The 26,180-nt window shown below is 41.6% G+C and overlaps 1 protein-coding gene across 15 annotated transcripts in view; it reads left to right on the top strand.

Annotated features, from left to right (window-relative positions):
- The window catches only part of tns1b (tensin 1b), a 185,824-nt gene that overhangs the window by 85,174 nt on the left and 74,470 nt on the right, over positions 1 to 26,180 (top strand). For 13 of the 15 annotated variants that reach the window (XM_047370751.1, XM_047370744.1, XM_047370750.1 and 10 more), the window contains exon 4: positions 24,853 to 24,891. In XM_047370751.1, coding sequence (XP_047226707.1) covers positions 24,853 to 24,891 — 39 coding nt within the window. Of the gene's footprint in view, positions 1 to 8,614; positions 9,028 to 24,852; positions 24,892 to 26,180 lie in introns of those variants that run through there. The other 2 variants (XM_047370757.1, XM_047370755.1) reach the window with 1 other exon arrangement.

Genomic DNA, 26,180 nt, shown 5'->3' with positions numbered 1-26,180 from the left:
AAACGAGGAAAACTCTCTCGGTGAATAAAATGGTTTACAGATTATGGAAAATGACTCCAGATCCAGACTACATGTTTTCTCCATCACTTTTACGTCTCTGCATCAACCTTCATTTATATAAAAGCAGATTCCGCCTCCTCGCTTCTTCCCCGATAGCTCCGCGCTGCGATCCGCTCTGAACAGCTGGAAGTCCGTCATCAGCAGTGCGCGGTACGGGATGTTTTCACTCAGCCATGTCTCGGTGAAGCAGAGAACCGCTGATCCGCGGAGGTCTGAGTTTTTACCGGTGAGGAGAAGCAGCTCGTCCATCTTGTTGCTTAGAGAGCGGACATTTTCCAGATGGATTGAAGGCAGTGGTGTGCGAAGTCCTCTTTGGCGGAGCTTTACCAGCACCGTTTCCCCTTCAACGCTTTCGGCGCAGTATCCCGCAGAGTGCCGCGGCTCCGCTTGGCAGGAATTTGGTGAAGCTCGGATGGATGAATGATGATGAAAAAATCCCGAGAGAGGACTCTCTGATGTTGAGAAGTTCCTCTCTGCTGAATGAGACCACAGAATTGTGGCCTGAGACCACAGTACTGTGCCTTGAAAAACATAAAAACACACAAAATACAAAAACAAAGAGAGAGCGAAGCTCCCAGGCGGTCATTGTTGGTGAAATCTTGGTGTAATCAGTGGTGTGACTCCAGTTTATTGTTCAGGTGAACACCCAGATACTTACAGGAGTCCACTATCTCAACGATTAACGTGAAAGAAAAAAACATGAACAAGGCAAGAAATCCAGGGTGAGGAGGAAGATTTTTCTGTGGTATTAAACACATGTCACTTTAACAGGTTTTCTCCTTTTCCACCAGCCCCAGTGTCCCTGGAGTGTCCCTCTGTAAGGTGGACTACAGGTGTGGTGTAAAACAGACAGACCAGATGTTCAAAGTCATATCAATGGGACACACATGTGGATAGGGACATGAGCAAAAGTACAGTCTTCAGGGTCTGTTCATGAGTGTATACCACAGTAGCTGCATGTGGTGTTTTGCAGAAAGCAGCTCTGAGTCTGATTAAAGACAGGCGCAGCCAGCAGCTCTGAGGCTAATTGAATTAGCAGTCATCGGACAGAACACATGCTCAGTACTCTGCTCTCCATGAGACACCAAACAGTTTCAAAAAGATGACCAAAGGGCTTAAAGACAGGAGTAATCTCAGGTCCTCCATAAGACATGAGAAAGGAGCAGTGACATCCTGAATATCAGTTGTAAAATCAAATATCTGGAAGGATGCACTAATTACATCTTGATGCATCTATTGATTTCTCTTTCTGCTCCCTGGGTGACAGCAGAGCACATTTTAACCCAAGAGGTGCTGAAAATGTCACACAAGTAAGTTTGTTGTTATTATACCAATTAGTTTAACTTTGGTCCTATTTGAACAAACTGTTTGAGCTCAGGTATGATAATGAGAAGTTGTTAGCTGCGCCGATAAACGGCAAAAATAACCACCTGTCATCTGTTTTCAGCTGAGCGGTGACTCATGGCCATGTATTTGGTAAGACTACAGTAGTGAAATGTGCTTAGATACAGCAGAGAAAACAAACAGGAACGCCCAGCTCTCGACATGATGGAGTAATCAGGAGTTTATGGAAAGAATGTCAACAATGGGCCAAGTGTACCAAGGAGACAGTGATGGAGGAGCCAGGATTTAAAAAGCCGCTCCCATAAACTGTCATCTCATTCTACTTTTCCTATTTGCACATTTTATATCAAATTTCCTCTTTTGTGCAGAAAAAGCTTTGTGGTTTTTTTTTTAAAGAAGGTTTTTGGAGGGCGTTGTCAGATTCCCACCTAAAAACCTCCAACATATTCCAGGCCCAGGATTAACTGTCCGTTAGCTCGATGCTAAACCTGCACTAATGAAACTGCTCTGGATCCGGCATGGGTGTTGCTGAAGTGCTCCACTGATCACTCTGGGAAATGCATTTCCTCATCCTTGATGTTGTCTGGAAAAGACAGAGACAGAACCATGAAACCGGACCTCAATGCTTTCTCTCCATCTTCCTCCATGTTCTTCACTCTTATTTGCTCTTCCTTTCCCTTTTCGGACACCAGTAAGATGACTGTATTTAGAGACAGGGAAAAGGTTTTATTTGTGTCCTTTTTATCTGGTATGTTAAGGATGTAAATTTGGATTTAACATTTTGTTTTAGGATAAACTGGCCATAAAGGTCTGAAACATATGAATTCAGTAGGTTGCCTATGGGATTAACACCTGGGAAAATTTATCTGAAAGCCCAAAATGTCCCTCTTATGACTGTCACATTGCTCCATTAGGCTGGAAAGCCCTTATCATAATGCCTGAGCCACCATGCTTCACAGTTCAATTCAGTGTTTGAGGATCAGCTGAAAAAATGTGCATCCTTTGGTCCCAAAAACAACAACCTTGCTTTCTTCAGTCTGTCACATGTTGCTCCATTTAACCTTTGGTTGCTGGGAGGAAGAGGAAATACATTTTTCTGGTCTGAAAAGTCAAAGTGAAAAACCTGTGTTCAGGCAGGGGTTTGTGCTTTATAGTAGAGACAATCGGAGCTGGTAGAAGTTGAGCAGAAATGGGCAAAATGATCCCAGCATGGCTTTTTTTAATATCAGTCTCTGGCACTTTAGGTGTAAAACCAACAAGATATAGACCAAACATATTAGTCCCAAATACATTATGGCTTTATAGTTCCTCAGATGTTGGGAAGAAGCTGCTGGTCTGCATGAAGATGGCCTTTAGGAACTAGGGAATTCCCATCATTCAGCCTCACAGTAAAGGTGTCAGTTGGAGGTAAACAAGCATGCTGTTTTGTTCCCATAAACCACACGTCGCCTCTCCAGCCGCCTGGCCTTCCTTCCTGGCCCTTGTCATTAATAGCGAATTAAATGGCGCTCATAGTCCCAACATCTGGAAACGAGACTCCAGTTAAAGGTGCTGCTTTCAGAGCTGCCTTCCATATAATTACCTCCTGCCAGCATCAAAGGCAGGGACCATGCTCTACATGTTGAGGTATAATTTTTAATGTGCAACAAATTTGTAGCAAACATTCCTCTGAGTCTTTGTCTGCTACTGGATAATAGGCGTGGAGGCTTTAAAAGCAACACTAAACTCTAACTGCTGTTATGGTCACTGTTGCTTGGCTCTTACTGGAAGTTTTAAGTTTAAGAAATGTTTTTGTCTGTGTAGCCATCTGCAGGGCAGTGTGCACATCATTTGATGAGGCAGGTGTTCTGGTCTCACTGGTTTATTTCAGTCTCACAGCTCATTTCCAGGCGCAGCAACTCCAAACAAATATCCCACAGAATCCGAATGATGGAGGAGACTGATGTGTGATCAGCGTGTTTTCAGTTGGTGGCTTAAACCATGGTCCGTTACCCAACCATTAGTTACCCAACTAATTTGAATAACTACAGGCCCATCTCTAAATTGTCTGTGTTGGCCAGGTTATTGGAGTCTCTAGTTAGTCAACAACTGAAAGACTGTTTAACATCTAATAGTATTTTAACTGACCTTCAGTCTGGATTTAGAGCAAGGCACAGCACTACTACAGCAACTTTAAAAGTATTAAATGACTTAATTGGTTTTGTAGATTAACAACATTGTGCAACACTCTTTGACTTACCAAAAACCTTTGATACAGTTGATCACAAAATCTTGCTAAAAAGGCTCTGTGATATTTCACCCTCTTATGAATCAGTGGAATGGTTTCAAAACTACTTGTCTGGCCGGTCACAGTGTTTGCAAGTGGAAGGTCACTTTTCCACCTGCCTTCAAGTATCTAAGGGTGTCCCACAAGGTTCTGTCCTAGGTCCCCTTCTTTTTATAATCTATATTAACAATTTGGATAAAAATGTCCCGCATGCTAATTTTCATTTTATTGTAGGCTAGGAAATGTCTTGTTACTGCAATTGTTTTGCCCATTTTAGGTTATGGTGACATAATTTATGTACATGCATGTTCATACTGGTTGCATAAACTAGATTCTGTATATCATGGAGCATTACGCTTCATCGCTGGTCTAGGAGCCCTATCTTACCATTGTCATCTGTACACCCGTGTTGGTTGGACTGCCCTGTCCACCTGTATTTTGCCACTGGTATCATTTTATTTACAAAGCTATCTTGGGTCTACTGCCCCCGTATCTATTGTCTCTTATTGTTAGAAAACTTCCAGGTGGTTATTTTCTGCGCTCAGACAACTTCATTTCAAAGCAAATCTCTGACAGATTTTTATGTTATAGTTTCTGTCAGACTAATTATGAGGATATTTAGCACTTTTATTGTCTTTCATGGCACCCAGCCGCCGTAGCACCCATTTCGACTCGAAATCTTGTACAAAAATATTTAGATTTCCTCCGGGGGGAAAAAAAAAATAATTTATACAAATAAAGTGGAGCATACACTTACCAGCCACTTTCTTAGGTACACCTTGCTAGTACTGGGTTGGACCCCCTTTTGCCTCCAGAACTGCCTTAATCCTTGGTGGCATAGATTCAACAAGGTACTGGAAACATTCCTCAGAGAGTTTGGTCCATATTGACATGATAGCATCACACAGATGCTGCAGATTTATCAGCTACACATCCATGATGCAAATCTACCGTTCCACCACATCCCAAATGTGCTCTATTGGATTGAGATCTGGTGACTGTGGAGGCCATTTGAGTCCAGTGAACTCATTGTCATGTTCAAGAAACCAGTCTGAGATGATTTGTGCTTCATGACATGGTGCGTTATCCTGCTGGAAGTAACCATTCAATTCAGTTCAGTTTATTTATATAGCACCAATTCACAACACATGTCGTCTCAAGGTTCTTCACAACAGTCAGGTTCATACATTCCAATTAATCCTAATCATTGAACAGTTCAGTCAGATTCAGTTATTTATTCAAATTGGTTAAAAAGTTTTTCTATCTAAGGAAATCCAGCAGATTGCATCCAGTCAGTGACTTGCAGCATTCACTCCTCCTGGATGAGCTTGTAGAGACAGTGGACAGTCACTGGTGTTGACTTTGCAGCAATCCCTCATACTGAGCATGCATGTAGCGACAGTGGAGAGGAAAAACTCCCTTTTAACAGGAAGAAACCTCCAGCAGAACCAGAACCAGGCTCAGTGTGAGCGGCCATCAGCCACGACCGACTGGGGGTTTGAGAGAACAGAGCAGAGACACAAAGAGAACAAAGAAGCACTGATCCAGGAGTACTTTCTATGGGAAGGAAAAGTAAATGTTAATGGATGTAGCTCCTTTAGTCGTTTCATCTAGAAAGAAAGAACAGATAAACTCTGAGACAGTTTTCAAGGTTAGAGTCTGAAAGAGATCACATATAATTAGTTACAGTAGAAGCTCAGTCAGTAGCCATGTCTAGGAGAGAGAAAGGGTTAAACACTGAAAGACAGGACTATGTGGATCATCTGTAGAAGGTGAGTGTAGCATATCTGTAAAGATAACAGTATACTATATTTTAAATCAATGTAAATGGATGGTGACCAATAAGGTCAATGGGCTAGTTTTTCTCAGAAGATAGATACGACTCATGAAGGAGCAGACAAACTAGAAGTTTACAGTTGCAAGTGCCTTGTATTTAAAGTGAGAAAAATTATATACATATTTACAACATCAATGAAACATCCGAATGGCCATATAAAATGCGCAAAAGAAAAACAAAATTAATCAATCAATCAATGTAGTGAAGAGGGTGAAAGTGGTCATTATGTCCTCCAGCAGCCTAAGCCTATAGCAGCATAACTACAGAGATAACTCAGGATAAACTAAGCCGCTCTAACTATAAGCTTTATCAAAAAGGAAGGTTTTAAGCCTAGCCTTAAAAGTAGACAGTTTGTCCATCTAGAGCCCACTGATGGTCATTGTTATACTAAAAACCACAACGATTGGGATACCTCTCTCTGTCAGATTGACCATAACCATTGGAAAAGAGAAGGGGTCATACAGGTAGCAGAAATGGAGTACACTGTGGTCATAAAGGGATGGACATGGTCAGCAACAATACTCAGGTAGGCTGTGGCGTTGACACGATGCTCAATTGGTACTAAGGGGCCCAAAGTGTGCCAAGAAAATATCCCACACCATTACACCACCACCAGCCTGAACCGTTGATACAAGACAGGATGGATCCATGCTTTCATGTTGTTGACGCCAAATTCTGTCCCCACCATCCGAATGTCGCAGCAGAAATTAAGACTCATCAGACCAGGCCACGTTTTTCCAATCTTCTATAGTCCAGTTTTGGTGAGCCTGTGTGAATTGTAGCCTCAGCTTCCTGTTCTTAGCTGACAGGAGTGGCACCTGGTGTGGTCTTCTGCTGCTATAGCCCATCTGCCTCAAGGTTCAACATGTTGTGTGTTCAGAGATGCTCTTCTGCATGCCTTGGTTGTAACGAGAGGTTATTTGAGTTACTGTTGCCTTTCTATCAGCTCCAACCAGTCTGGCCATTCTCCTCTGACCTCTGGCATCAACAAGGCATTTGTGCCCACAGAACTGCGCTCACTGGATATTTTCTCTTTTTCTGGCCATTCTCTGTAAACCCTAGAGATGGTAGTGCGTGAAAATCCCAGTAGATCAGCAGTTTCTGAAATACTCAGACCAGCCCGTCTGGCACCAACAACCATGCTACGTTCAAAGTCACTTAAATCCCCTTTCTTCCCCATTTTGATGCTCGGTTTGACCTGCAGCAGATCGTTTGGACCATGTCTACATGCCTAAATGCATTGAGTTGCTGCCATGTGACTGGCTGATTAGACATTTGCGTTAACGAGCTGTTGGACAGGTGTACCTAATAAAGTGGCCAGTGAGTGTATTTCAGTAAGTGACTGAGTCCTTAATTACGTCCAGTAAACGCTGGCATGTGCAGCTGCAGGATCAGTTTTCGCATTTAACCTGAAGTCTTTAAGGGGATAGTTCACATTTTCACACCTATGGTTTACTTACTTTGGTCCAAATCAGTTCATGAGTTTAACTTCTGGCTTGTTCCAATGGTTCGGTTTTTTTCACATAGAACACTAAAGAAACCAGAACCTGTCACTACAAACCAGGTGAGAACGTTGAGTCTGTTTATTGGCCCGATGAGTCCGGGTCAGGAGACCCAACTGTTAATACAGGAAGCAGGTTCTGTGTTCTGAGCAAATAGAACATGGAGAATTTAATCATGTCAATAGTTTGTTTCTGGGTTTTATTTTAGGTAAAATTATCTGAATGATTTTAAGAAGACGTCTTGAAGATTGCATGGAGCCTTTATGCTGTAAGAAAAAGAGGCGCAGCCTTCATTAGTTTACTGCTTCCCACAATGCAACACAAACAAGGAAGGCGCTTAGATCAAGCTTGCAGCAAACTCCTGGTGGCTGTGTTGAATCAAGGTCGGATCACGTTCACGCCATAAACGGGCCGCTCTAAAGGACCACCTCCTCCAAACGGTCTCGGTTTAGCTGGACGGTACGGTAGTGCGATCACCGTCTTCACATCTACACACTACGGAGGGAAATGAACCAGACTGTGTTATAAGTGGACCAAACACCTCAGATGTGTAAGCACACCGAGTGTGTTTATGTGGACAATATAAGCACTTTAGGGAAAAGAAAGTACACCCAATCTTAAATTGGGGAATTTATGTATCAGGACAAAATCAAGATGTCTTTATGAGCTTCTTAAGTGTTCACAAACACACCACAGATCCCTTGTGGTTATTATTTATCAAACATAAACCCAACATGGAAAGGCTGTGTGAATAAAACGTATTTTCTGTCTGATTTTGTTCTGGAAGAATTTTAGCCCATTCTTCTTCCCATAGCTGCTTCAGTTCTTTAAGGTCTCTGCTCTGCTCTCTAAAGGTCCCACCACAGCATTAATTTATGTTGATGCTTGGACTTTGACTAGGCTGTTTCAACACCTTGATTTCAACAGACAACCAGTCTGTTGTAGATTAGTTGTTGTGTTTTGGATCATTATTCTGCTAGAACCAAGCTCCAGCTGCTGGACAGATGGACTCTCACAGGTGGAGTCTATAGAATACTTTTGGTCTACATAGAACTTCATGGTCCACTCAGTGACTGCAAGGTCAACAAGCTCTTGGACTTTCCTTCATAGCAATGTCTCCTTATCCATCTTTATTAAACCCAAATGAAGTTCTCCAAACTGCTTTGTTTTGTGTCTTTATGAGCTGACCAACATCAATAGCTTGTCTGATAACTCGGTGCCCCTCGCTGCTCTTGACGCTGACTCTGTTTTAGTCAATAGCCTCTTTAATGGCAGTTTCTCTCTTGTGGCAGCTGTGCAGAAAGTGAGAGTAATGGTCTTGATGATGCAGAAGGGGGTGCTGAGGGGACTCGTATTTAAACTGTAACTTGAGAAGCCGATAACAAGCAAAGAACGAGCTCTTCAGGAAGCAGTGCATCTGACTCAGAAAAAGCTTTTGTTTCTCCAGTTCTCGTCTCAGAACGTGGGAAATTCAGTATTTTTTTTCCTAATTCGTCTCTCCGCTTGGAAGGAGGGTAAAAACGGTCTGAACAAGAGGGAGGAGAAAACCTCGGCAGCGAAGGAGAAGGGGAGCAGCCAGACTTTGCCTGCTTATTCAGCTCTGAGTGCTGCACTGCGCCGCCTCCAGTTGTGGGATGTTCTCATTCTCCTTTGGCTGCACTTCTCCTCCACTCGCACATTAGGACTCCTGAGGAATTTTTATGCTCATTTTCTTGGAGGAGGGCTGAGAGTGGAAGAGACTCCCCAATTCTGATTACTTGACACACACACACACACACACACATACTTTTCCTGTCTGAAACACACACACACACACATACGCTGCTCTGGCTCTGGGCTGCACCAAGGTAACGAAGTGGATCTAGCCTTAACCATCTGGTCGGAGCTCACAGGAAACCTGCTCAGAGGAGGTGGTGGGGAGGGAGGCGAAGGACGATGCAACACTAAAACACAGAACAGCAGAGAGCGATCCAGAGACGGGCAGTAATCCGGACAGGATGGCCACAGCAGTGTTCCAGGTGAGGAGGGTGGAGGGTGGAGGGGAAGCAGCTGGGATTTAGTTTGATTTGGGCAGAGGAACCAAAGCTTCATGCGGTGCTGATTCAACACTCATAGCTGTACATGAGCCCAGCTGTTTTGTTTCAAAGCTGCATTTACAGTAGATTTTCATCGTTCCATGTGTGTATAGATCAATTTCTGATACAAAGTTGCTGCATGTTTGCACAGCATAGTGCAGCATGACTGTCTGGTATGTTCATGTAAGGGGCTGGGTGGGATGTCTGAGAGTGCAGTTAGGAGTTGCACGCTGTATTAATGCAGTTTTTGTGTTCATGTATTGTAAAGCTCTGCTTGTTCCTCCATGCATGTGGTCTCCTTGGCTTCCCATGTGGTCGGTGGCTAACAGTTACAACTGGAAGGACTTTTTTTTTGTTTTTACATCTCTTAGTGTTTCTGGAGAATCCCCTGAAGTCTTCATGTTAGAAAGCAGTCAGCCGTTCATCAAAGCATACGTGTCTTTAGTAGCAATTTCTGCCTCGGTGAGCCTGCAGCTGTGAACTTGCCTGCAGCGTTTCACAACCGGACCCTGTAATATTTGTAGCACAGAAAGAACCACCTCGAGGTGTGAGAAAACCTGGCAGCAGTCTAGGAAGTCTCTGCACTGAGAGGGACTTACAGTTGCCTCCTTTTTATTCTTGTTGAGTGAAAAAGACTGAAAACGTACGTTGTATTCCTGCAGAGATTTGCAAGGCCAACTGTTCAGAGACAGCTGTGAGACTGGATTTGTATCTGCAGATTGCAGCAGATTCATACTATATCTGTAAATAGGATGTTCTTTCTTGTTTAACTGGTCGATGTGCAGAAACGTTTATGCACAGAAAGAGATTATTGTATTTTTATTGATTCATGTGTTTTTGCTCCTGTAGCATGAAACAAAACCAGCATACCTTATGGTTGTTTTGTGTTGCACCAACCTATATTAGAAAAAGAGACAAATGCTTTATGGCCAGGTTCCTAGAACATAATCACTTTGTTTTGCATTATTTCCAATTCGGAAATGGTCCAGAATCATTTTTCTTCACTGTACACGTGACATTATTATGTTCATGGGATCACCTAATGGGAACCTGCAACAACACAGACTGGGTGCATTAAGGTCAAACTGGTGTTCAGCTCTTCAGTTGACCAGATATCTTAAAACTAGGGTTGCATCGATGTGAGAATTCTGGGCCAATGTAATATCCGATATTAATATTTCTGTGATGGATGAAAAATATTTACCCTTTCAACACAGTGAAAATCGGCCACCCACCTCCCCCTCCAAAAACACAAACTCCAACAAGGTGGAAATAAACGTTGGTTATTAATATCGGCCGAGTCTTACCGATGGGATCAATACCAATATGTTAAAATATGATTAACATCAGCCTATACCGATGATAATGCTAATATATCGTGCATCCCTACTAAAACAATGAATTAGCTGCTGATTCCTTCTCTGCCAGCACCATGATGTTCCAGTTGACCCGGTTCCCATTCAACTCAAACTTTCCATCAAGACATTTCATCACCTCCTCTCAGATCTAGAGTCTGAAACCTGTTTTTAGTCAATTTGAGAAATTATAAAGGGAACCATAGAGATACTGGACAACGTAAATTAAGTTTCAGATTTAAAAGCGATCAAAGAAGGCCAAAGAGGACGGATGAACAACTGGGTCGAATTTGGTAAAACTGGTAAATATAAATCATTATTTCATGATTTTAAACGTAAGATATTTAAACTCTGTGATGACGATAGTAGATTTTTCTATTCATAACTAAACCCAACCCATCACCGTCAGATCAAGAGCCTTACCAAACTGTCGACACCGGTCCAACTGGACTTAGCCGTGACCTTCTGGACAGAACAGGTGTCCGTCTAAACCTTGGTTAGGAGCATTCCTGGGTCTTGCTGCATAAAACCTCTGCAGTATTTCTCGTCGAGGTGACGTCGGTCTCACGAAGCTCTGTTCAACTGTATTTATTTTTCAGACTCTTATTTTGTAGTAAGAAAGGAAGTGGTTCTGGTGTTGATGGAATCGAATGATTAACTTCTTGTTGGGGTAGCAGACACATTGAAGGAGCATTTTGTTAGACATGCAGGATTTCACTGTCCAAAGCAGGTAAAGAAAATTTCCTGTTTTTATCATGACTGTCAAAATAATAACCTAAACCAATGGTACTTAGAAGTGTATGGTTGTTGTAGAATGATCAAGGCTTCTCTCGTTAATTAATTGAACCCACACCAGTATGAACAACAGCAGTTCAGTGGGTGGAAGTACCTACTGACGTCCATCACAGCAGTGTCCCTTCATCGTAACACCCAACAGCCACTGCAGTTAAATTTCCTGTCCTTATACGACATTTAGCAGCATTATCAGTGTGGCATTGTTTTGTTAATGGTTAGAATCCATATTGCTTTTCTTTGTTAAATTAATATTTAAATAAAATAAAAATTGGCTTGGGAAAAATGTGGGTTGGGAAATCTCCTAAAATCAACGAATCCCTGTGTGTCGGGGAGTGGTGCAGCTCAGCTGACAGCAGCCTGTATACGACAGGATTTGACCATATATATTCTTAACCAGGCCTGCCTTATGAAAATGGTGAAAGAACATGAGGAGCTCTGCAGTTTAGGAAGGTGTGAGTATATTGGTCGTCTGTCTGATTCAGGATAAGGCAGAAGTTCATGGACCATTTAAAAACAAAAAAACACCCAGTATGAATGTTCATGCTCCTCTGCTGATGTAATGATTCTGCACGGTGTGTGTGTGTGTGTGTGTTTCAGTCCTTGCAGACACAGATTAACTGCTTGCATCACTGTCTGTAAAACTAAGCTTTCTGTTTTTCTGCATGAGTGCCTCAGCTTTATTTATTAATAATGAGGTTAAGAATGCATGTTTCTAATTGTACACATTGACATTTATGTCCAGTAGTTGCTCTGAAGGACTGCTTTGCAGAACTGTAATGCGTGCACAGCAGTTCCTTTATACCCTTCATCCTCTGGGCTCCATGCTCCACCTGCAGGACTTTGCACACATAAATAATCTGCAGCAGTGCCAGAGCTTTGTGCCAGCCACTCCTGCTTTTAGTGTAATTAATAGCATCCAGTCGACACAGAGTAAAAGCTTTGTTTATATAGGACTCAGTTGCAGTAGTTTACTGAGCAGGGTAAGTAGCTAGTGTCCCAGGACCTGGGTTTGCTCAGTAAATGCTTCTCAGAAAGCACCAATGTTAATGCCGATACATTGTCCATCCCTAGAATTTATAGGAACATCTTATGTTCCATAATTAATAATAAAACAAACCTTGATCAGCTGGTTATTACCAGCTACAGCAGCTCTGGACTAACATGGAAACTGATTGGTTAAAAACAGGCATTTATTTTTCATGTTTCCCTCATTTGTGACTGGAGCCTCAGCATCTAAGTTCCTCCAAGAAAGGAAAAGCTCTGGTCAAACATTGAACGCTAAGGCCTGGGCTTCTAAATGACTATATTGGTCCTGTGTTCTGCAAAAACTGCGACAAATAAATCAACCTTTCTAATCACTGTAATTTATTTTAGATTTGAAGCTGATGGAGATCAGGTCTTTATTCCCAACAGGGACGCTGTTAGTTATTTACAGCGAGCTAAACTGTATCAGGAGAAAAATCCTGACCTGTCTGCATCACCCTGAAGTCATCATGGCTGAGGACCACAGCAACCATTTAATATCTTCAGGACAACATGGTGCTTACTAAAAATGATGGGTTCTGATTGTTCTAGTTGGACTTTATCTTAAATAGTTCTTTGGATATTTAACTCAGATGTCCTCAGATACGTCAGCTTTACTTACTTTTCTGCTTTGGTTGAGTTTTTGACTATAAAACACAGAATCATTGGTTCTCTTTTGCTTATTTTTGACTGAAACAGACATAAAACATTAAGTCTTAATTGACTCTAGATTGTCCTCCATCCTATTAAGGTCTGAGCTGTTAACCACCTGCTCTGTAGCTTCTTCGGCTGTAATCTGGTTGACCCACTAAGCCAACTCTCAGTCTAGGTCTAGTTCTGGTTCTGCTTTTTAAACATTTGCTTCTCAGTTGATTGACCTCCAGCTGTAGAAACAGCGGTGTGGTCTCTGTTTCTTCTGGATCTTTCCAATGTTTGTGAGTATGTCTGGGTTTCTGTTGAACCTACCGGTTAAAGACCTTTGGAAAAAGGACAGAACTATCATGTCGCTTTAGGTCTCCTCGGTTTGGAAACACCTTCCTCACTGAACCAAAGGGCAATCGACCCCTTTTGGTTTGATGGATGTACAGTCTGATGGTGGGTCGGTGGACGGATGGATGGATGAACGGACAGACAGACAATGGGAAGAGGAAAAAATCTGTTAACATAGAAATATTTATTCTCAAGATGAATCTCATTTTCCCGAATAACGTTGCATAGAACAGATCATTCTAGGATCCTCAGGTGCTCAGGACAGTCTGACATGCCGAGACTTCGTCATCCTTCAGTTTATTCAGTATCATGGCAGACTGATGCTGGGACCCATCCAGTGTAATCAGTAAGAAATGATTGAAGCTGCAGCTCTTTTCCATATGACTGAGCATCCATGTGAACACTATGTGAAGTATGTGGCTGTGTTGGTGCCAGCGGGCCATGCAAAGGGTGGAGAGCCTGTTTTCTTTTCCCTTCCTTCTCTTATCAGGACTCCAGGTCTACGGCTGGAGTGTTTAGGGGAAAGCCGTCTGGTTTCCGTGCTTTTAGCTGCCCGCCCTCGTATCGTTGTTTGGATTTTTATGGCTGATTGGTGGGAAGGAGGTTATGTTCTCGGGAAACTCACACAACAGCTTGATTAAAGTTATGCTGAGAAGTTGGTCTGAGCCTCTACATTCATGTAGATATTTTAATAACTGGTTAAAACAGTTGTTGCCTGAGTTTTTAATCAGATTTTAATGGCCAGGTTGCTCTACACCAGCTTATCAACAGCTCATGGTTTGCAGGGTCTCCTCATACATCAGGATAACGGTGAGTCTGTCAGTTTTTTTAACCATAAGGTTCCATAAAGATGTGCAGCAGATAAAAACATGCTGCATAAAAACATTGACCAAAACTATAAATATTACAAGCTAAATATGGACTAGAGTGTGTGTTTATGGGCTGCACAGTGGTGCAGTGGTTGACGCTGTTGCCTCACAGCAGGAAGTTCTTGGGTTTTAATCTTGGCCGGTTGGAATTTGCCTGTTTTCTACATAGAGGTGTTTATTTTCACCGGTTAATCCAGAAAAGTCCATGTCAGGTAGTTGCGGAGGTGTGGGTGTGTGCATGCCTGGTTGTTTATCCTGCATGTCTGAGTGGAGATGGAGTGGTGACCTGTCCACGGTACACACCAACCATTGACCAGAGGAGACGGGAACCAGTTCTTGCTCCAGTTGAATGACCAGGCTCAGTTTGTCACCTTTTAGAGTTTCTTGATGCTGAGAAAAGACTGAAACATTTGAGCTGCTTCTTGTTTTCGGTCCTTCATAAGGGTTTGTTCCCCACCAGACTGGTTCCAGTGCTAAACTGGTGCTAGTGATCCATTAGCACCAGTTCTTTGTTTCCACCAATAAGATCACTTACTCTTACGTATTGCTGCTCCACAGGAAAGAACCACCACCATCATAATCTGGAGGCGGGCTCATTTGTTAACACAAATGGCAAGTCATTCAATCACATAACAACAACTTACTGCATTAATGCAGATAGACGTGGTGAAGATGATGCGCTGAAGTTTAAACTGAGCATCAGAGTGTTGAAGAAACAGGATTTAACCAACATGGTTGCTGGTACTATACAGGCTGGTCTGAGTATTTCAGAACGTGCTGATCTGATGGGATTTTCACACACAGCCATCTCTCAGCTTGACAGAGGATGCTCTGCAAAAGAGAAAATATCCAGTCAGCAGCAGCTGTGTGGTTGAAAAGGCCTGGTTGAGGTCAGAGGAGAATGGGCCGACTGGTTCCAGACGATAGAAAGGCTCCAATAGCTCAAAGAACCTTAAAGCAAATGGGCTACAGCAGCAGGAGACCGCACCAGGCGCCTCCTCTGTCAGCTAAGAACAGGAAACTGAGGCTAAAATTCACACAAAATCACCAGAACTGGACCGGAACATATTGGACCAACATTCCCTGGTTTAATGAGACTTGATTTTAGCTGCAACATTCAGATTGTCTGGACAGAATCTGGTCAGAACAACATGAACAGAGTGCAGTGCTTAAACCCCAACAGCCAATCTCTATTGGTGCTGACCATCTCCACATTAGACCCATCTTCTGATTGTTCCTTCCAGCTGGATGATGCTCCACGTCACAAAGCTCAGATTATCTTAGACTGAACATGACAATGAACATTGAACTCCAATGACCTCCATAGTCCCCAGATCTCAGTCCAACAGAACATCTTTAGGATGCGGAGGAACAGGAGGTTCTCATCCTGGAGATCCAGCGCACAAACTAGCAGCAACTTTTATAAGAAAATCTGTGCTAGTTGCTCATGAATGTACATGTTGGTAATCTTTTTTTGATTTTTGGGACCAAAATTCAGCTTATTAAATATGATTCATTCTTTCTTTGCCTTATCTGCATCAGAGATATCTACCAGTGGGAGATGTCGGATATTTGCTGATCAGGGGCTACATTTACTGAACAGGAGCCAGAACCTCAACTGCATACAACACTAGATGTTCAGAGTTGAGGGCTTGGTGAGCCTTCATGTTTTTAGGTCCTGTTTTGGGTCTTAAAAACAGTGCATAAAGTACTCGGGGACAGTCGATGCTTTCAGGTTGTGAAGAGTAGCTCAGGAAGATGTAACTGTGCCAAAGCCATCAAGTTTGCAGCCTTGTACAGAGACACCACAGCCTGTAATGGGTGAGTGTAATGAGAGTTGAAAGGAATATTGGAGTGACTTCTCTTTAAAAAAAAAAAAGAGTTGGGCAATAATCACAAACCTGCCAATAAAGCTGGAGGACATAATTTGTACTCTCTGTAACCCTCTGAACCCTGATTCTTCACGCCTGCCTTCCCCTGCAGCCTCTTGGCCTGGTGCCTGATGGAAATTGCTGTGCTAAACGTGTAAATCAGCGTGCTGCTAAATACAACTCTTAGCTGTAAAAGTACTGCTGAAAGGAACATGAACCTTCACTGTAGGTTTGGAACTTGAGAAACAAGTCTTCTCCAACAATTACTCTGGATATCTGAGTTGGTTCAGCTGGAGAGTAGTATGAGAAAGTAGCATGGAGAGTGAAAGTGGTCATTATGTCCTCCAGCAGCCTAAGCCTATAGCAGCATAACTACAGAGATAACTCAGGATAAACTAAGCCACTCTAACTATAAGCTTTATCAAAAAGGAAAGTTTTAAGCCTAGCCTTAAAAGTAGACAGGGTGTCTGCCTCAAGGACTAAAACTGGGAGCTGGTTCCACAGGAGAGGAGCCTGATAACTAAAGGATCTGCCTCCCATTCTACTTCTAGAGACTCTAGGAACCACCAGTAAACCTGCAGTCTGAGAACAAAGTGCTCTGTTAGGAACATATGGACCAATCAGATCTCTGATGTATGATGGATCTAGATCATTAAGGGCTTTATATGTGAGGAGGAGAATTTTAAATTATATTCTGGATTTAACAGGGAGTCAATGAAGGGAAGCGAAGGTAGGAGAAATATGATCTCTCTTTTTAATTTTCATCAGAACAGAGATATGAGATCATCACTGGATTCAAATAGTTTTTTATCAGGGTTTTAAATATGCTAAAAAAACTAGAATTGGAAGATAAAAAAAAAAAACATAACGTACCCAGACTCTTAGAAGACTCTTAGAAGAATCTTCAAGACTTTTCTATTTCAATATTTTTGTTTTTACTGAGTCAACATGGGTCTCTGGAAACAAACTGAAGCTCACTGGTTCTCTAAACATAGCTCAGTAAGGCCATGGTCAATATAGTTAAAATGAAGATAAAAGACAAACAAACACAAACGTACATATGAGCGGCAGGAGACTCACTATATGGTATGAAACATAAATCAGTCCCATAGACACAGGGAACAGTGTTTGGACACAGTTGCTTTCATGCCCTCTGCTCCATTATGGTCAATAAATCTGAGGCCTTCCAACAGTTTCCCTTTAGGGAAACCGAGAGGCCATAACTTTCCCTCCCACAGACGGATAAACTTTAGAGAAAAAGGCATTTAAAAAAGGTAGAAACTGAGAACTGAGAGTTACGTGTTGAAGTTGTCAATTTCAAAAATAATAAAGTGATTGTGAGCAGAAAACAGACATGACCTGGTAGAACATGGCCACTTTCTCTCATCATTCCTTTGTGATTTGATAATATCCCAAGAAGTCTTGCAGACCCGCACTCTGGCACAGTCCACCACCACGGGCCGAGAAGAGCCCGCTGTTACCAGTTACACTTCACAAATTGAATTTACACACTGAATAGTTCTGCTGGGTTGTGCCAGATGCAAAGATCTGGATAAACATGAAAGCTTTCAGGGCAGCGATGTGTTTATGTTGCCAGAGCTGAGTTCCAGGAGGGTTTTTACCTCCCGCCACCACTCTCCTTCCACAGTGGAAACTAGCTAACTTGCACGCTACCCATTTCCCAGCTCTAAGAAAACCTCTCCAGCATCAAACTAACTAATAAGTCATTGATGCCTTACATGTTTTTGGAGCAAAGCACATCATTAGTGGGGGATTTAAACATATTTAGACCTGCAGAATGACATAAATCCTATTAGCCTGCTGTATCTGGAGTGTGTTAGGCGCCAACAGGAAGCTTGCTGCATGTGAGCACTGTCCTGCAAACCGAAGATGCCTGACATGGACATTTGTCTACAGGAAATGGGCCCTGTTTAACACTGTTAACACAAGCATGTATGGAATGCAACCACACAATTATCCTTTATTATATTACACTCATTTGAATACAGCTGATAAGCATCAACATGCGTGCCCCCTCCCAACACACCACAGAGCTGGGACAAAGGCCCTGTGTAGGTTTTCATCTGAAGACGAACCGCATTCAGAATATTTTGTTTGGTTTCAGGACTGGAATGTACCCTAATAAGCCCACCTGTCTAAGGGGAATAATGAATGGAGCCTAAAGATGTCAGTTTACTTTAATTATTTTTGGAGCATTAATCTAACACGCTAACTCTTTCTAAATGACTAACCATATTTTATAACAAGTTTAGAAAAGTTTTACTTCTATTAATTTTAATCTATATTTTCCTCATTTACTCCTGGTCCTGTATGATGGTGACATTATTTGCATCTGCAGCATGAAGCTAACATGCTAACCGTCATGCTAATGTCATTTTTGGTATTAACATAAAAGTGAGTTTTCATTACTTCCCATCCTGAAAATTTTCTTCTAATCTAGGATTTAGGGAAACATTTTGAAAATACCTGTCTAATGTTGGCTCAATGGATGTCATTTGTATAATTTAAAAAAGCAAACATTGCTTAGAAAGATTAAATATGAATAGAAATATATATGTGATGGGATGTAATGGGTTCTATTCAGAAACACCTTAAAGGGTGATAGCTGGATCTGTACAGAGGACTGATTAAAGGAAAATCTGGGACCTATTTGCCCATAATTCTGAAAAACCTGTAAAATTACAGCTAGTGTGTTCAGTGAGGCCCCCCTTTAGGTTCAAAATGGGCTCTCTGGGTTGCATGTTGGTCCAGCTCATTATCTATATAGGCTTGCTGTAGATAGTCAATCTATGAGCAGAAGGTTAACAACACTCACCTGGGGCCCACCTTTAAGTTTTGTGTGGGTACTATAAGGGATTAAATATAGGTTTAAAGTAGAAATGCTCATTGGTTACATAGGTACCCCATATTATTTTTTACATATAGTATTGAAGTAGGAAAAGGCATTAAATGGGCAACAACTTGAAACGATACAAATGTCCAACTGGGTCCAATCTTCAAGCTTTATATGGGACATGCATACTTTCTGGGACTAATTAACTTCAGTTTGGCAGAGATAAAAATATATGAACACTTTTCCAAGTTCAGTTCAAGATAATTTTTTAAATCGTATTTCTGTCTTTAGTTTTTTTAAGGTTCAATAAGGGTTATAGACACGAAGAATCAAGTTCAAACTTCAAAATTCAGATTAGACTTGAAAAAGTCAACAGAATTAAACTGTTTTAAAATAAAATCTCCAGGTAATTTCTAGCAGAAACCAGAGAAGAATGTCGATTTTTAAGGTAGTAGCTTCCAACACGTTCAAAACGCTCCAATACAAGTAAGATGGAGAAAACATTGGTGGCTCTGAGCCGTTAATATTACAGCATCATCGCTATCCGACATGATCTGTGGGGATCATAACAGGATTACATAACTTCCTTTGGTAGAATTTAGCATTAAGGCCTTTTCCACACTAACTTTAATGGCTTCACATCAACTTAATGATCAGATATTTACCTTTGAAGCAACTGATTTAGCAGACTGACTCCCATCTTCAGAGCCATGCGGCTATCATGACTCCTTAGTTGGTCATGGGGAACTCACAGGAACTCACATGCTTCAATTTAAATCTGTTTGGCTCTGTCTACAAGCAGATTTCTGAGATTAGATTAGCTGGAGTCTTTTTCACACTTTGGTTTCCTCCTCCTGGGCTTGTGGCTCATCCTTCCTCTGTGCTCACCTCTCTGGGGTTTTCGCTGTGATCCTAACAGTGACTCCTCTGACCGGTTAAATGTCTCACTATTCAGTTACAGATTCAGTTATTTTGAGTAAATAGTTTATTACAAGTGAAAAGATGGATGGTTGGATGGATGGATGGTGAATGTGAAGCGGACCTTTGGTTCTGGCCTTGGTACTCTGAAGTCCGGTTATCTTTTTTATTTCTGTGCTCTTCACCATGACCCGTCAGATGTGTGTAAACAGGCAGCTGGTCTCACAGAGGGCTGCACCAAACAGGCCAGCCACAAAGACCGTTAACTCTTATATCAGTCCCTGTTTGGGGCTGGGACTGAGTTGGGCCCCCAGGCCTCCTTGGTCCTGTTGGAGAAAACCCAGAAGGCCTGAAGGTGTCTTTAACCTGGTCTGAAATGTTTGATGAAAGGAGCAAACTTGACTTGCTGAATAAAATAAGAAGGAGAAAAGTATAACATTTAACAGCTTGAAAATCCTTGTTTACCTTCATGTTGTCTTTAGGTGACCTGGCTAACTCCTCATAGCTCTCAGTCATAGATGCTCAGTGGTTTTCATGGTTCAGCTCCAGGTTCTCTGTAGTTGCCACCCATAGTTTCTTTCATCCCCAGCTGAACTTATGATTTGTTTCATGTTGAGATCTTAGATTTCTCTGCTTCAGTGAGACGTTGGCTTGTCAATATGTTTAGTTCTGTTGTCTATCTTCTGTTTTTCCTCTTATCTCTGTAGTAACTTGGATCATGTTGTCATAACCAGTCGTGTAACTGGGTTGTCCAAATACTTTCGGGGTATCTCGGCTTGTGAAGTGCATGCAGAGCTGTTTGCTTACTCCAGGTGGATCAGCTGTCAGCAGCATGTAGTGCAAACCTAAAAACACTGAACAGACCTGAGGAGTCGGGACACCCGGAGAAGCAGGACTCCTGCAGTGATAAGGATGGAGTTATTCCTGAAGAACTTGTAACAGGGAGGGTTTAAGATGAACATAAATACTGTGTCCTGTCATCAACTCTAAGGAAACCCTCAAAAACAGTCACGTTCCACATGAATGCAATCATTCACGCAGGCTGGTGATAAAATGACAGAAGGTTCCAGGTTTATCTCAGCTGCATGGTTGTGGAGATACTTCTTCACATCTAACAAAGCTTCTTGTTAGGATTTTGGCCGCCTTAAGTCTTTTTATGGCAGCTGCTCCTACACCAGAAACAGACTAAAACATATAATGTGATTAGGGTCATTTCCTGTTTAGAGTGAACATTCCTGTAATCCAGATGGGGAGCAGCTATAAGACGTGGGGAGGCTTCAGTGGCCCAAAGTGACTCACACATGTTTAACTTTGTGGATTTAATCAGCCTGAGGAGCCCCAGTGGAAGTCATCCAGTCGTCCTTTTACAGCTGGTTTAGAATCACCTGCTGCTTGTTTCCACAGGCTTGTCTCAGTCAAGCTGCCAGACGTTTCAGGAGTCTTTGAAAGTGGTGCTGATCAATAGATCTGCAGACCTCTTGAAGATCTTTTAAAGGTTTTCTTTGGACGGCTTGTTGGCATCATCTTTTAATGTTCGACAGATGTGCCGATAGACAGTTTATTCCTTTGATTCGAAGAGAGTTTTATTTAGTTTCAAGGAACCAAAGAACCTTTGGTGGTGTGCAGTATGGAGATAAAAATGAGAAACTCTAATTACATCTTAAATTTCTTGCCTTTTTGTTGCTCATATCGTCTACGCTACCATCTTAAGCTTAAATTCATCTCGAGTACAGCTCAACATTTTGAATATGGGGAAAAAGTTCAATATTATTTGTTCCTCATTTCAGAAAGTAAAACTAATATATAGATTCATCACACAGTGAAATGTTTAAAGGATTTTTCTTTAATTTCCTTTAATGAGGATGGCTTACAGATAATGAAAACCCAAAATTCAGTGTCTAGAACATTAGTGTATTGTGCAAGGGTTTTAGCATATTCATAGAAAGTTGAGTGGAATGAAAAAGTGTGATAGAAAAAGCAACATAGATAACTGCATGAGAACTTTACAAGGAACACCTGAAATTTCTGTTTAAAATATCCTTTTTTATTAGTCTGAAGTAATATTCTGAGACACTGGACTTTGGGTTTTCATTCTCTGTAAGCCAGAATCGTGAAAGTTACTAGAAATAAAGACATTCACACTCTATGTGATAAATCTATATTATATATATGAGTTTCACTTTCCGACATGAGGGGGGAAAAAAAATCATTGAACTTTTACTATGTTCTAATTTGTGGAGCATGTATGACTGTGAAAACATCTTATGACTTCTTCATCTTTTCCTTCTAAGCAGCCTGAATGTCCTGAAATCTGGTTCTTCAGGTTTTATGGAATTTTTTTAATCTTGTTTTCTGACAGCCACTTGGCTTCATCTGTTTTGTATCATTTAGTCCGGAATTTCATCACTATTAATTTTTCTGTGATCTGTGTTCAGGTCCGTCCTGCACCCAACACTGATCATAAACAACAGTACAGAACCGTGTGAAAGTTTTAAACTATGGCTACATATTATCTACCGCAAACATGTCATCACAATATCAGTGAGTGCAGTTATTATCGTAAAGGACCTTTAGGGATGTAGGATTTGTTGGTTTGGTATATTTGTGCTAATTGTCAGGAATCCTGTTGGATGTTGATTATAGATTCAGGCTGTTGGTTGGTTCTCACTGCAGTAGATGTCCACACCTGATGCAGATAATCCTGGCTCAGATGGTAAAGTCTAGAAGAAGTACTTATAAGCACAAGGATGAAGAGAAAGAGAAAATAATGAATTTATCATAACTGGTATTGACATTGCGATATTTACCAGAAATATTGTCAGATTGTCCAAGATTTTCCTAATTTCTTCATATTTTGCTCCCTGGACTTTGGACTTCGGCTGCTTTTTTCTCATCTTCAGTCCATTCCTTGTACCTCAGTGTAACAGACTGGACTTTATAAATGGAGGAAGTGTACAAGTGGAGAACTAAAGATTTGTCATCTTTAAAAACACAATCTGCAGCAGACGAACATCTTAAAGTCATGTTAAAAAACCCCCCGATACAAATACCTGCAAAGACCTGCGAGCTTCATCATCCTACTGCTTATCATCTGCTGTAGGCCAAGTTTTCAGCTCTGTTTGTCAAACAGGGCTATCTTTTCTGAGATTCAGCTACAAAATGGAAACAGATTAGGTTTTGTGACAAGTTATCTGACCCAACAATGGTAAATTAGTTAATTAAGCAGATTTGTTTGAAGCTGAGTTGAAGAATAGCCGAAGTTCAAAGAAAAAATCAGAAACATGGAAAACTGTTGATCAAGACACCTTTAAAATATTACTGGAAAGATGTGAGGGGATGAATCAATATGCCTGTAGGATAATAAAGCCATAGATCAATGAAATACCTTCTAGCTTTGCAGTTTTAAAATGAATACATACGGCAACATAAACATTATGAGACAGAACTTCCAGCATCATCCAGGGTTTAACGGATTCCTGAGTCTCGTCACCAAACTAGACTCCATCAGTTTAACCTAAAAACTAGCAACGACTTCCACATATTCTGGATACCTGCTGAATACCTTCCTGTCTGTTTGCTGGAAAGTTCGGACGTGAAGACACAGCAGAGAGGCCAGGACTTTATCCTGTTCGGTGGTCAGATGAGGAATGTGCCGCAGTAACACAAAGCAGACTTGTCCTTATCCGAAGCTTTGTGTTCATGCAATGACATAATTAGTCCCAGATTAGGAGAGCAGCCAAGATGAAAGGTGCTTCTATTGGCCGACACTTGTGATAACTGTAGGTCCTAATCTCGCATGGCTAAAACTCAGTGTGGTAATAAAACTGGCATTAAAGGTCTGAAGGAGCTGAAGCTCCCTGGAATCATCGTCTTACAGATAAAACCACGAACTGGTGGAAATGAAGTTTGTAAAGATTTTCTTCTAATGAGCAGCATCAGAGGAATGACGGTTAAACAGAACACAGGCGTGCACAGGAAGGAAACATCAGCGCTGACATCCTGTTTGCATTCATCCTCATCAAGCAGCCATCTTTTCTATAATCCCTTCATTTCAGTCTTCTGTTAAACGGCATTATCAGTATACCCTTCCTGTTTATCAGCCTCAGCCTGCAGCAGTCCGCGCTCTGAGCTCTTGGAATGGTCCGAACCACAGCCGGGTCAGCTCGGGCACCATCAGCTTTTCAACAACATCTCATAATTTTGGATGATTTTTCAGGATTTTGCTTTTTGTGTAACTGTACTGTGAACCCACAGACAAATGCACTCAGGATACATAAAAAATAAACCCAGTCATGTCAGGGTTTTAAACTAGAGAGTTGATTCATAAACTGGGTTGGTTAAATAACCAAATAAACCTAAACTGATGCATTTGGAGATTTTATTAACAGAATAAGGGTGTCAACGTTCATTTTAATAGTCTATTCTAATACTCTTTAGCCTGTGTGTGTGTGTTGGGAGGAGGGCTTTAGAGTTAAAGGAGTATTACGGGATCATGATGGGGTTACAGGATGTCACTGTCTTGTTTTGATATATTTATGTTCATAATAAATGAAATGGAGATCAAAGATCAATGCTCTTTACACAGTGTGTAAGCTCACCCAAGTGTTGAACTATTTAACAGTCAAATTAATCAGCTGGTAGGCCAGGCTGTCCTCGGTTGGAGCCACTTCAAGCATTCAGCATATCGAGTTGTTTATCATTAATGCAGACAGAACGTCTGCATAGCATGAGATTAAGTAATGTTGTCGGGTTATTGAGATATTTTAGAAGCACAGAGTACAGCCAATGTGGGATATTCATGGCGCCAACGTTGCAGATTTGTGTGTTGTCAGAATTTGTGGCAGGCTTACTTAGCCGGGTATGAAAGTGTTCAGGCTACAGTGTCAGGAAGGTGATGCTGCATGCAGAGTGCTTTCCTGTGCTTCTGAACTGCAGGGCTGATACGCAACAGTGTGTCAGAGTTTAAGAATCTGAAAAACACAACAGTTAAAACCACATTTCTCATTTAGCTGATTGTTCATGTTGCTCAGATGTTATCAGCAATATAAGATCTGACCAACAGCATAGCTGATGGGGTTTCTCTTTGTTCGCAGGTGTCTTCTTCTTGTGTTCCAGCAACAAACTACGAGCTGGTAAGTAACAGATTTCAAATGTCTGAACTTATAATACAGTTTCTCATGTTGGGGTTTAATTGTTAAACATTGAAAGCTGCTTAATTTAATCCAAAATATTTATGTTTTCTATTGTTAAAAATGAATTATAACATAAATGCATGATCTGACACGTTAAACGGTGAAAGAAGTGGAACATGGCTGCAGTGAGGAGAAGCTGAAGGGCAGTGAAAAAGACTCTGGCTCCGTTGCCTTTTTTGGTATCGGTTTTAGAAGCTGTGTTGGGCTTGGATGGGATTTGCTCGCTCGCTTCCTCACATGTTGTGTGTTTAAATGATTTTGGGTGCTTGACGAACCAAAGCAAATATCCCCTGCACTTTAATGCTCTCGCAAAGAAAATGTCTGGGTTTTTTTCATTAAAAGCTGCCATAATTAATCAGGAACATGTTGTTATCCTCGCAGATGCTTTTGTACTACATGTTTTCTGCATGAAGACATCTGTTTGAGATGTGCATAGGCTGGCAGTTATCATTGAGGGTGGTTTTAGAAGCCATGCACTTGATCCACCAACATTTCCTGTCTCCCAGGAGGCATTTGTGTGTGCGATAATAGTGCTGATCATCATCATAAACGCTGATGAGCGTGTAGTGTAGAACATCTGTTGAGCCAGGTGCATCAGTGGGTATCAGTAGCAACTGTTGCTGGTTTTACAGCAGATCTAAAATGATGTTAAATGGTGAAAATGACCAATGAGTAAACAGGAAGGCTCACAGACCAACCATCCATCGTCTAAATCCACTTCTCCCTGCAGGGTGACGGGTGCTGGTGCCTACATCCAGCGGTCACCAGGTGAGAGGAGGGGAACACTCTGGACAGGTGTCCAGTCTGTCACAGAGACACAAAGGGCAGACAACCAGGCACACACTCATCTAAGGGCAATTTAGAGAGACCAATAAACCTAACACTCATGTTCTTTGACTGTGGAAGGAAGCCGGAGTACCCGGCGAGAACCCACACATGTACTTGAACATGAACTCCATGCAGCGAGACATAAATAATCCTCCCTGCTGATGTTGGTTGTCTTTTTACTGTCTGTTTAGCAGAAACGATCATTAACCCTAAAACAGAAATACGTAAAAGGTAGCATATTTAATGACAACAACCAATAAGATAAGATGAGGTATCGTAGTCAAACTGAAAGTCTGACATCTAATCATAACCAGTAGTTGTTGTAGGAAGAGACTGTTGACCAATCATAAAGTATTTTAGTGTGTGAACATAACAAGGAAAGCTTTGTCTAACTTGATCCC

The sequence above is a fragment of the Girardinichthys multiradiatus genome, chromosome 7 (assembly GCF_021462225.1).
Source record: "Girardinichthys multiradiatus isolate DD_20200921_A chromosome 7, DD_fGirMul_XY1, whole genome shotgun sequence".
In the NCBI taxonomy this organism is placed as follows: Eukaryota; Metazoa; Chordata; class Actinopteri; order Cyprinodontiformes; family Goodeidae; genus Girardinichthys; species Girardinichthys multiradiatus.
The sequence above is the reverse complement of the archived record's forward strand: the minus strand, read 5'-3'. Positions and strand labels throughout refer to the sequence as shown.